The 13279-nt window shown below is 42.7% G+C and overlaps 1 protein-coding gene across 1 annotated transcript in view; it reads left to right on the top strand.

Moving 5' to 3' along the window:
• LOC106584773 (son of sevenless homolog 1-like) overlaps positions 1–13279 on the top strand; it is a 92341-nt gene that overhangs the window by 61515 nt on the left and 17547 nt on the right. Inside the window, 4 exon segments of the mRNA XM_014170357.2 lie at positions 3922–4003; positions 7188–7310; positions 11179–11282; positions 11457–11679. Coding sequence (XP_014025832.2) covers positions 3922–4003; positions 7188–7310; positions 11179–11282; positions 11457–11679 — 532 coding nt within the window.

Genomic DNA, 13279 nt, shown 5'->3' with positions numbered 1-13279 from the left:
TAAATAAATCACAGACAGTGCCACCAGCAATGCACCATCACACCTCCTCCTCCATGCTTCACGGTTGGAACCACACATGCAGAGATCATCCGTTCACCTACTCTGCGTCTCACAAAGACACGTGGTTGGAATCAGAAATCTCCAATTTGGACCCATCAGACCAAAGGACAGATTCCCACTGCTCTAATGTCTATTGCTTGTATTTCTTGGCCCAAGCAAGTCTCTCCTTCTTATTGGTGTCCTTTAGTAGTGGTTTCTTTGCAGCAATTTGACCATGAAGGCCTGATTTACACAGTCTCCTCTGAACAGTTTGTGTCTGTTACTTGAACTCTGTGAAGCATTTATTTGGGCTGCAATCTGAGGCTGGTAACTCTAATGAACTTATCCTCTGCAGCAGAGGTAATTCTGTGTCTTCCTTTCCTGTGGCGGTCCTCATGAGAGCCAGTTTCATCATAGTGCTTGATGGTTTTTGCGACAGCACTTGGAAGAAACTGACTGGCCTTCATGTCTTAAAGTAATGATGGACTGTCGTTTGTCTTTGCTTATTTGAGCTGTTCTTGCCATAATATGGACTTGGTCTTTACCAAATAGGGCTATCTTCTGTATACCACCCCTACTTTGTCACAACACAACTGATTGGCTCAAACACATTAAGAAGGAAAGAAATTCCACAAATTAACTTTAACAAGGCACACCTGTTAATTTAAATGAATTCCAGATGTCTACCTCGTGAAGCTGGTTGAGAGAATGCTAAGAGTGTGCAAAGCTGTCATCAAGGCAAAGGGTGGCTGCTTTGAAGAATCTAAAATCTATACGTTTTTATGTGTGCGTGTGTGTGTGTGTGTGTGTGTGTGTGTGTGTGTGTGTATTTTTATATCCCTTTTTCTCCCCAATTGGTAGTTAGTCTTGTTCCATCGCTGCAACTCCCGTATGGACTCGGGAGAGGCGAAGGTCGAGAGACGTGCGTCCTCCAAAACACAACCCAGCCAAGCCACACTGCTTCTTGACACAATGCCCACTTAACCCGGAAGCCAGCCGCACCAATCTGTCGGAGGAAACACCGTGCACCTGGCGACTGTGTCAGCGTGCACGGCGCCCGGCCCGCGATCGGACAAGAACATCCCTGCCAGCCAAACCCTCCCCTAACCCGGACGACGCTGGGCCAATTGTGTGCCGCCCCATGGGTCTCCTGGTCTTGGCCGGCTGCGACAGAGCCTGGACTCGAACCAGTGCCTTAGACCACTATGCCACTCGGAAGGCCCATATATTTCGATTTTAACACTTTTTGTTGGTTACTACATGATTCCATATGTGTTATTTCATCGTTTTGATGTCTTCACTATTGTTCTACAATGTAGAAAATAATAAAAAATTAAGAAAAACCCTTGAATGAGTAGGTGTCAACTTTCGACTGGTCCTGTGTGTGTGTGTATACAGTGGCAATAAAAAGTATGAAAACCTTTTTTGAATTACCTGGATTTCTGCATAAATTGGTCATAAGATTTGATCTGATCATCTAAGTCACAACAACAGACAAACACAGTCTGCTTAAACTAATAAAACACAAACAATTATACGTTTTCATGTCTTTATTGAACACACCGTGTAAGCATTCACAGTGTAGGGTGTAAAAAGCATGTGAACCCTTGGATTTAATAACAGGTTGACCCTCCTTTGGCAGCAATAAACTCAACCAAACATTTTCTGTAGTTGTGGATCAGACCTGCACAATGGTCAGGAGGAATTTTGGACCATTCATCTTTACAAAACTGTTTCAGTTCAGCAATATTCTTAGGATGTCTGGTGTGAACCGCTCTTTTCTTCTGTTGAAGCCATTCTGTTGTTGATTTACTTATGGTTTTTGGGTCGTTGTGCTGTTGCATCACCCAAGTTCTGTTGCGCTTCAATTGGCGGACAGATAGCCTTACATTCTCCTGCAAAATGTCTTGATAAACTTGAGAATTCATATTTCTATAGATGATAGCAAGCTGTCCAGTTCCTGAGGCAGCAAAGCAGCCCCAAACCATGATGCTCCCTCCACCGTACTTTACAGTTGAGAAGAGGTTTTGATGTTGGTGTGCTGTGCCTTTTTTTCTCCACACATAGTGTTGTGTGTTCCTTCCAAACAATTCAACTTTAGTTTCATCTGTCCACAGAATATTTTGCCAGTAGTTCTGTGTAACATCCAGGTGGTCTTTTGCGAACTGCAGACATGCAGCAATGTTTTTTTTTGTGACAGCAGTGGCTTCTTCCGTGGTGTCCTCCCATGAACACCATTCTTGTTTAGTGTTTTATGTATCGTAGACTCGTCATCAGAGATGTTAGCATCTTCCAGAGATTTCAGTAAGTCTTTAGCTGACACTCTAGGATTTTTCTTAACCTCATTGAGCATTCTGCACTTGCTCTTGCAGTCATCTTTGCAGGACAGCCACTCCTAGGGAGAGTAGCAACAGTGCTGAACTTTCTCCATTTATAGATAATTTGTCTTACTGTGGACTGATGAACATCAAGGCTTTTAGAGATGCTTTTGTAACCCTTTCCAGCTTCATGCAAGTCAACAATTCTTAATCTTAGGTCTTCTGAGATCTCTTCTGTTCGAGGCATGGTTCACATCAGGCAATGCTTCTTGTGAATAGCAAACTCCAATGTTTTGAGTGTTTTTGTTTTTTTATAGGGCAAGGTAGCTCTAACCAACATCTCCAATCTCGTCTCATTGAGTGGACTCTAGGTTAGCTGACTCCTGACTCCAATTAGCTTTTTGAAAAGTCCATTAGCCTAGGGGTTCACATAGTTTTTCCAACCTACACTTGCAATGTTTAAATGTTGTATTCAATGTAGACAAGAAAAATACTATTTGTGTTATTAGTTTAAGCACACTGTGTCTGTTGTGACTAAGAGGATGATGCTGAAATCCAGGTAATTCCAAAAGGATCACATACTTTTTCATGTGTGTGATAACTAAATAAGGTTTGGGGTGTTAAAACGTTTTCACTGTAAACTTAAACGTTTAAAACCAGATATAAAGTACGTAGAAAAGATAATGGAGCTGTATATTTTTTTAATAAGATCATCTTTAAGAACTAACAACCACCAGAATAACTGTCTAAAATAAATTTTGTTATAAAGTTTGAGTCACTCAGATAGCATAAGAACACAACATAAGCCAAGGCAAAATGTGTAGAATTGCGGGAAAATTTACAATAAAACTAGCATTATCTCTCTGCCCCATTGCAAAATGCGTAGAATTGCAGGAAGATAACTTTAAAGTAACTTCCCAGTGAAAATCGAACATTTCAAAGTTAATATTCTGTTAAGTCATACCAAAATAATGTTGTTGACTTGTCCCTATACTTGTATTTGTGGTCAAAGCCTAGTAGAAACACTGCATTGTGTATGTCGGTGTAGCGAGGGCAGGCGGGTGATCTATTTTTAAGCGTTTGTGGTGGAGTGGCAGCTGCGTGCCTCAGAGCAGCGTCTGTTTCCTGGCTGAAATGGTCGCAGGCCGATTGTTTGTAAATCCGCACTGAGGCAGCTATTGTCTCCCCCCCACTGCCCACCAACCCCAGCCAGACCCCGGTGAAAGGGCTTGGACAGATCCAACATGTGAACCACTAGCTAACGGTCCTGTTCTCCCGCATAACTACAGTATCAGCACTCCTAATAAACACACAGACCTGGGTCATGTTCACTAGGGAATGTTTGACATTTTGTTTGTCTGTTTTCTTCTGTTTGGTGCCTAATAAACATGACATTGGTTAGCATATCTTAGACTGTTCACTTAATAGTTATAAGATATCTAGCTAGCAAATAGTAGCGAATTTCATGCAAGTCATCACCGCAAAGTCATGAAAGAAAAATAGCTACTTGCACACTGCTGAGAATGATTCACAAAATGGCTGACCTTGTTTTTCCTTCTTGCAGATCCAAATTTCGTCCGAACATTTCTTACAACCTACAGGTCCTTCTGTAAACCTCAGGAGCTGCTGGGTCTTCTTATGGAGAGGTGAGTATGTTGATTCCATTCTAGGATTGGGCTCCACTGTTATTATTCTATGAACCGCCTTTGGTTCTAATATTGTGTCATATTTTTCAAAATCAGATACATTGCCTTTCACTTTGGCAAATGTTTTCAGTCAACAAGACTCGTTGACTCTGACCTTTGTAAGAACAAAGACAGAGATGTATTTATCATGGACAATATATTCCCATATACATTTTTGAAACTCTGGCTGTCCCCGACTAAAATAAATCTTGGTCAAGCGAGAGTCGTCAGTTTTTTTCGACTAATCGATTGGTCGAAATTTTTAAAACGTATATTTTTCTATATAAAGACACACCCTATGTGTTTTAATAAAATCAACTATATGTAGCTTGTCTGATTATTTAAACACACTGTTTGATTAAATAATTAAGACACACAAATGACTCGAGGGAGCCAGAGATCAAGATGGCCTCCTCCTCCCGCTGCTGCTGGCCTTAAAATTCTGCCTTTACATTCCTGAAGTTGCCGGTAATAGGCTACACAAGGGGTCGGCAACTTGTTCCATTTTGAGTGCCAATTTATGTTACCTTTTCTACCGTTCTGCGTGCCAGCTATTATTTTCAATTAACAGTTGAATTGAATTTATAATAAAGTCTTCGTATCTCAAAATCATTGTCATGTGGTTCGTCTAAGTTATATCTAAATGAAAATAATACAAATCTAAAAGTAACTTCTATTGCCATTGCCAACTATGTAAAAATAGCCTACATAAAGCCAACAAATAAAAACATTGCCGCCTGCAGGTAGAAAATATCCTGATTTAAAAAAATAAATGTCCTATAAATCACATTGGCTACACATGGCCTGTCTGCAACGAACTTGAAACATTGTATCAACTAGGCTATCAACTAGATACACCAGAAGCTCATGCTTGCAAACTTGCAACATTGTAATATTCTGGGCCCTCAGAGTCTCCTGAGCCAGTGAGCTTGGGACACAGCTGTTTGCACTGGATCAGAGCATTACATTTTTCACTTTCATGCTGAGTGGTTTTTGAAAGGGAGAGAGAAGGATTTTTTTATATATATACATACATTGAGGAACCATTGTCATTCTCAGTAAAAAACACCTTTACTCGCTGTTTGAGGTGAATGTGCGGGGGCACTGGTTAGTCGAGGTAACATGTATATGTAGGTAGAGTTAAAGTGACTATGCATAGATAATAACTAGAGAGTAGCAGCAGTGTAACAGAGGGGGGGACACAATGCAAATAGTCTGGGTAGGCATTTGTTTAGATGTTCAGGAGTCTTATGGTTTGGGGGTAGAATCTGTTTAGAAGCCTCTTGGACCTAGACTTGGCGCTCCGGAACTGCTTTCCGTGCAGTAGCAGAAAGAACAGTCTATGACTAGGGTGGCTGGAGTCTTGATGATTTTTAGGGCCTTCCTCTGACACCGCCTGGTATAGAGGTCCTGGATGGCAGGAAGCTTGGGCCCAGTGATGTACTGGGCCGTACGCACTACCCTCTGTAGTGCCTTGCGGTCGGAGGCCGAGCAGTTGCCATACCAGGCAGTGATGCAACCCGTCAGGATGCTCTCGATGGTGCAGCTGTAGAACCTTTTGAGGACCCATGGCAAATCTTTTCAATCTCCTGTGGGGGAATAGGTTTTGTCGTGCCCTCTTCACGACTGTCTTGGTCTGCTTGGACCATGCTAGTTTGTTGCAGATGTGGACGCCAAGGAACTTCAAGCTCTCAACCTGCTCCACAACAGCCCAGTCGATGAGAATGTGGGCGTGCTCGGTCCTCATTTTCTTGTAGTCCACGATCATCTCCTTTGTCTTGATCACATTGAAGGAGAGGTTGTTGTCCTTGCACCACACGGTCAGTTCTCTGACCTCCTCTCTTGTTGTCGGTGATCAGGCCTACCACTGTTGTGTCATCAATAAACTTAATATGGTGTTGGAGTTGTGCCTGGCTGTGCAGTCATGGGTGAACAGGCAGGCAGTACAGGAGGGGACTGAGCATGCACCCCTGAGGGGGCCCCCTTGTTGAGGATCAGCGTGGCGAATGTGTTGTTACCCACCCTTACCACCTGCGAGATGTACCTCAGGAATTCCATTATCCCGTTTCAGAGGGAGGTGTTTAAGTCCCAGGGTCCTTAGCTTAGTGATGAACTTTGAGGGCACTATGGTGTTGAATGCTGAGCTGTATTCATTGAATAGCATTCTCTCATAGGTGTTCCTTTTGTCCAGGTGTGAAAGAGCAGTGTGCAGTACAATAGAGATTGCATCATCTGTGGGTCTGTTGGTGTGGTATGCAAATTGGAGTGGGTCTAGGGTTTCTGGGATAATGGTGTTGTGAGCCATGACCAGCCTTTCAAAGCATTTCATGGCTACAGACGTGAGTGCTACAGGTCAGTAGTCATTTAGGCAGGTTACCTTAGTGTTCTTGGGCTCAGGGACTATGGTGGTCTGCTTGAAACATGTTGGTATTACAGACTCAGACAGGGAGAGGTTGAAAATGTCAGTGAAGACACTTGCCAGATTGTCAGCGCATGCTCGGAGTACACGTCTTGGTAATCCGCCTTGTGAATGTTGACTTATTTAAAGGTCTTACTCACATCGGCTGCGGAGAGCGTGATCACATAGTCATCCGGAACAGCTGATGCTCTCAAGCATGTTTGTGTTACTTGCCTCGAAGCGAGCATAGAAGTAATTTAGCTCGTCTGGTAGGCTTGTGTCACTGGGCAGCTCTCGGCTGTGCTTCCCTTTCTAGTCTGTAATAGTTTGCAAGCCCTGCCACATCCAACGAGCATCGGAGCCAGTGTAGTACGATTCAATCTCAGTCCTGTCTTGACGCTTTGCCTGTTTGATGGTTCGTCGGAGGGCATAGTGGGATTTCTTATAAGCGTCCGGGTTAGAATCCCGGTCCTTGAAAGCGGCAGCTCTACCCTTTAGCTCAGAGCGGATGTTGCCTGTAATCCATGGCTTCTGATTGGGGTATGTACGTACAGTCACTGTGGGGACGATGTCCTCGATGCACTTATAGCTAAAGCCAGTGACTGATGTGGTGTACTCGTCAATGCCATCGGAAGAATCCCGGAACATATTCCAGTCTGGAACATCTACTGTCTGGTTAAAGGTGTATCCCAGATTCCACATTGCTGTGTCTTCTCAATAGTGATTTTGTTTTCCGGAACCTTCCAGGTTTGAAATTCCTGAGCCAAAGCCCACTGAGGCGGACCAGATGGCCATAGAGAACGGAGACCAACCTCTCAGCGCCGAACTCAAACGTTTTCGCAAGGAGTTTGTCCAGCCAGTCCAACTCAGGTACATCTGCACCCCTCCACATTTACCACACCTAATTCCGGAGGTTGTGTTCATTAGGGACTATAACAGAAAACATTAGACAATAAAAAAAGTTATTCTTGGACAACTCGAGGTAGCCCCTGTCTGTTTTCTTTCATTTTGGTGCCTAATGAACTTGACCTAGTGGTCAACAGTACATCCTGGTTTCTTGTGATACACATGGAGGGTAGTCTTTCCTGATTAGCAGAGAAAGGTTTCAAACTTTTTCAATGCTGGGCTGAAACAAAAGCATGCACTCTACATTTTTATATATTTTTTATGCTCCGTATAACTGCGCGTTCGGGAAGTGTTCAGACCCCTTCCCCTTTTCCACATTTTGTTACGTTACAGCCTTATTCTAAAATTGATTTTAAAAAATAAACAAAATCCTCATCAAATTACACACAATACCGCATAATGACAAAGCAGGTTTACATTTTTTTACTAATTTATTACAAATAAAAAACAGATACCTTATTTACATAAGTATTCAGACCCTTTGCTATGAGACTAATTTGAGCTCAGGTGCATCCTGTTTCCATTGATCATCCTTGAGATGTTTCTACAACTTGATTGGAGTCCACCAGTGGTACATTCAATTGATTGAACATGATTTGGAAAGGCACACACTTGTCTATATACGGTCCCACAGTTGACAGTGCATGTCAGAGCAAAAACAAAGCCATGAGGTTGAAGGAATTGTCCGTAGAGCTCCGAGACAGGATTGTGTCGAGGCACAGATCTGGGGAAGGGTACCAAAAAATGTTTGCAGCGTTGAAGGTCCCCTACAATACAGTGGCCTCCATTCTTAAATGGAAGAAGTTTGGAACCACCAAGTCTCTTCCTAGAGTTGGTCGCCCAGCCAAACTGAGCAATCGGGGGAGAAGGGCCTTGGTCAGGGAGGTGACTAAGAACCCGATGGTCACTCTGACAGAGCTTCAGAGTTCCTCTGTGGAGATGGGAACCTTCCAGAAGGACCGGCATCTCTGCAGCACTCCACCAATCAGGCCCTTATGGTAGACTGGCCAGACGGAAGCCACCCCTCAGTAAAAGGCTCGTGACAGCCCGCTTGGAGTTTGCCAAAAGGTACCTAAAGACTCTCAGACCGTGAGAAACAAGATTCTCTGGTCTGATGAAAACCAAGATTGAACTGGCCTGCATGCCAAGCTTCATGTCTGGAGGAAACCTGGCACCATCCCTAGAGTGAAGCATGGTATTTTGCAGCGACAGAGACTGGGAGACTAGCCAGGATCGAGGGAAAGCTGAATGGAGCAAAGAACAGAGAGATCCTTGGTGGAAACCTGCTCCAGAGCACACAGGACCTCAAACTGGAGTGAAAGTTAATCTTCCAACAGGACAACGACCCTAAGCACACAGCCAAGACAGCGCAGGAGTGACTTTGAATGTCCTAGAGTGGCCTAGCCAGAGCCCGAACTTGAACCCAATCAAACATCTCTGGAGAGACCTGAAAATAGCTTTGCAGCGATGCTCCCCATTCAACCTGACAGAGCTTGAGAAGATCTGCAGAGAAGAATGGGAGAAACTACAGGTGTGCAAATACAGGTATGCCAAGCTTGTAGTGTCATAACCAAGAAGCCTTGAGGCTGTAATCGTTGCCAAAGGTGCTTCAACAAAGTACTGAGTAAAGGGTCTGAATACTTATGTAAATGTGATATTTCAGTTTTAATTTGTTTTATTTATTTGCAAACATTTCTAAAAACCTGTTTTTGCTGTGAATCTTTTTGGGGTGGGAAAGTCGAGGGTCTGAATATTTTCAGAATGCATTGTATATATTTTTTTGTAAATATATTTTTTTTATATATATATATTTTCCTACTTTATTATTTTCCCCTAACCCTTACACCCCTCCCATAATTGGAGTAAACTAATGGACAACAATACTTAGGCTTACACTTCAGGTTATACATACTACAGAGATTTCACAGACAGTATATTTTAAATTAGCTATCTTTATTTTTTGGGGGGTCCCAGCCTTCAGCTACCCTCAACCCTTTACATCTACAGATGAAGTCAGAAGTTTACATACACCTTAGCCAAACACATTTAAACTTAGTTTTTCACAATTCCTGACATTTAATCCTAGTAAAAATTCCCTGTCTTAAGTCCTTTAGGATCACCACTTTATTTTAAGAATGTGAAATGTAAGAATAATAGTAGAGAGAATGATTTATTTCAGCTTTTATTTCTTTCATCACATTCCCAGTGGGTCAGAAGTTTACGTACACTCAATTACTATTTGGTAGCGTTGCCTTTAAATTGATTAACTTGGGTCAAACGTTTCGGGTAGCCTTCCACAAGCGTCCCACAATAAGTTGGGTGAATTTTGGCCCATTCCTCCTGACAGAGCTGGTGTAACTGAGTCAGGTTTGTAGGCCTCCTTGCTCGCACACGCCTTTTCAATTCTGGCCACAAGTTTTCTATAGGATTGAGGTCAGGGCTTGTGATGGCCACTCCAATACCTTGACTTTGTTGTCCTTAAACCATTTTGCCACAACTTTGGAAGTATGCTTGGGGTCATTGTCCATTTGGAAGACCCATTTGCGACCAAGCTTTAACTTCCTGACTGATGTCTTGAGATGTTGCTTCAATATATCCACATCATTTTCTTTCCTCATGATGCCATCTATTTTGTGAAGTGCACCAGTCCCTCCTGCAGCAAAGCACCCCCACAACATGATGCTGCCACCCTCGTGCTTCACGGTTGGGATGGTGTTCTTAGGCTTGTAAGCCTCTCCCTTTTTCCTCCAAACATAACGATGGTCATTATGGCCAAACAGTTCTATTTTTGTTTCATCAGACCAGAGGACATTTCTCCAAAAAGTACCCTTTGTCCCCATGTGCAGTTGCAACCCATAGTCTGGCTTTTTATGGCGGTTTTGGAGCAGTGGCTGCTTCTTCTTCCTTGCTGAGCGGCCTTTCAGGTTATGTCGATATAGGACTCGTTTTACTGTGGATATAGAAACTTTTGTACCCGTTTCCTCCAGCATCTTCATAAGGTCCTTTGCTGTTGTTCTGGGATTGATTTGCACTTTTCACACCAAAGTACGTTCATCTCTAGGAGACAGAACGTGTCTCCTTCCTGAGCGGTATGACGGCTGCGTGGTCCCATGGTGTTTATACTTGCGTACTATTGTTTGCAGAGATGAACGTGGTACATTCAGGCGTTTGGAAATTGCTCCCAAGGATGAACCAGACTTGTGGAGTTCAACATTTCTTTTCTGAGTTCTTGGCTGATTTCTTTTTGATTTTCCCATGATGTCAAGCAAAGAGGCACTGAATTTGAAGTTAGGCCTTGAAATACATCCACAGGTACACCTCCAATTGACTCAAATGATGTCAATTAGCCTATCAGAAGCTTCTGACCCACTGGAATTGTGATACAGTGAATTATAAGTGAAATAATCTGTCTGTAAGCAATTGTTGGAAAAATTATTTGTGTCATGCACAAAGTAGATGTCCTAACCGACTTGACAAAAGTATAGTTTGTTAACAAGAAATTTGTGGAGTGGTTGAAAAACAAGTTTTAATGACTCCAACCTAAGTGTATGTTACTTCCAACTTCAACTGTATCTCTGAAGTGCATCCCATTTTCATTTCTAGCTGCCATATATTTTTCCAGCATGCACTCTTTGTAGTTCTCCCTTAAGCTGTGGCTCTCTGGTCTCTTATCAGTCAACTAATCTCTCTTCCAGTCTCTTAGGAGTTGGTTTAAGTTGCTAATCCAGGGGCAGATTTATTTAGTTTTTAGGTCAGGATTTGTAGTTAGCGGTCTCTTGCTGGTCTGTAACTGGTATCTTAACTGGTTTTGACCTACTCTCTCTTCCTGCAGGGTACTGAATGTATGTCGCCACTGGGTGGAGCACCACTTCTATGACTTTGAGCGGGACTGTCAGTTACTCAAGTGTCTGGAGGAGTTCATTGCATTGGTGCGAGGTATGTGTGGATAAATCGGGGCAAGGACTTTCTCTTCTTTCGTTGCATATCCTCTTTTTGTTTTGTATTTATTTTCTCTTTTTTTCTTATTTTCCTCTTGTCTCTTCCTCTCTCGTATCTCTCCTCTACTTCTCTTCTCTAAGTGACAGTCTCCCTCTCTGTGACCCCTCCCAGGCAAGGCCATGAAGAAGTGGGTGGAGTCCATCACCAAGATCATCCAGAGGAAGAAGCAGGCACAGGCCAATGGGCCCAGCCACAACATCACCTTCGAGAGCTCGCCACCGCCCATCGAGTGGCACCTCAGCAAGTCGGGCCAGACAGACCAGTTTGACCTCATGACCCTCCACCCCATTGAGATCGCCCGGCAGCTCACACTGCTCGAGTCCGACTTCTACAGGTAGGCCTACAGTACCGTATTGCTGTCCACGGCAGTGTTTTTTAACCCCAGTCCTATTTGTTTCAGTCCAGTACTAAAGCACCTCAATTTATCACTGGCTTGATGATTACTTGGATCAGCTGTGTAAGTGTTGTCCTAGAGCAAAAATGTGACCCACCACCTGGATTCGGTGCTATGTAGCAACATTTGAAATGGTGTCTTTTACATTGGACTCATAGACTTAGAGATAGAAAATGGTTTATCATACACTCCGGTTGAGGAACAATGAGAAAGTCATTCTGCTTTGAAAGTTGATAAACTTGTAACACCACTTTTGAGAAAATGGCCCTTGGAATGTTTTTGGACACCTACTTGGAGAGCTCTTCTTTGTCTACACCCATTCAGCATTGTTCACACCCTCTTAAGCCTTAGCCCAACCCATCTCTTTAAGGATTAAATGTGAGGCCATGTGTTAAACAGAGTGAGTAGTGTAGTAAACAATTGAGGATTTCAAGACAAAAAGTGCTAAAAGTAGTAGCCTACAATAAGGAAAAGCTCCAGCTAAAAATACACTTTACCTAGTCCTTGACCTATATCCTAATTTGACTTTGGTGCAGGTCATGTTCTTCACATTACCGTCTCTGGTAAACATACACTATATCAAATAAAATCTACGTTTATTTGTCACATGCACAGGATACAGAAGGTGTAAATGGTACAGTGAAATGGTTACTTGCATATTTGCATAGTAGCAATATCAAAAATAGAAAGGCCAGAATTCCAGAGTTGCCTCTTCACTGTTGATGTTGAGACTGGTGTTTTGCAGGTACTATTTAATGAAGCTGCCAGTTGAGGACTTGTGAGGCGTCTGTTTCTCAAACGAGACACTCTAATGTACTTGTCCTCTTGCTCAGTTGTGCACCGGGGCCTCCCACTCCTCTTTCTATTCTGGTTAGAGACAGTCTGCGCTGTTCTGTGAAGGGAGTAGTACACAGCGTTGTACGAGATCTTCAGTTTCTTGGAAATTTCTCGCATGGAATAGCCTTCATTTCTCAGAACAATAATAGACTGACGAGTTTCAGAAGAAAGGGCTTTGTTTCTGGCCATTTTTATCCTGTAATCGAACCCACAAATGCTGATGCTCCAGATACTAAACTAGTCTAAAGAAGGCCAGTTTTATTGCTTCTTTAATTAGCACAACAGTTTTCAGCTGTGCTAACATAATTGCAAAAGGGTTTTCTAATGATCAATTAGCCTTTTTAAAATTTTAAACTTGGATTAGCTAACACAACGTGCCATTGGAACACAGAAGTGATGGTTGCTGATAATGGGCCTATGTATGCCTACAGTATGTAGATATTCCATAAAAAATCTGCCGTTTCCAGCTACAATAGTCATTTCCAAAATTACCAATGTCAACACTGTATGTCTGATCAATTTGATGTTATTGTAATGGACCGAAAATGTGCTTTTCTTTCAAAAACAAGGACATTTCTAAGTGACCCCAAACTTTTGAACAGTAGTGTACTTACACACACATACGTAGTTGAAATTGGAAGTTTACATAGTTAGGTTGGAGTCATTAAAACTTGTTTTTCAACCACTCCACAAATGTCTTGTT

The sequence above is a fragment of the Salmo salar genome, chromosome ssa02, assembly GCF_905237065.1.
Source record: "Salmo salar chromosome ssa02, Ssal_v3.1, whole genome shotgun sequence".
Lineage (NCBI taxonomy): Eukaryota > Metazoa > Chordata > Actinopteri > Salmoniformes > Salmonidae > Salmo > Salmo salar.
Note: the sequence above shows the minus strand (reverse complement) of the source record. Positions and strands in the feature narration are given on the sequence as shown.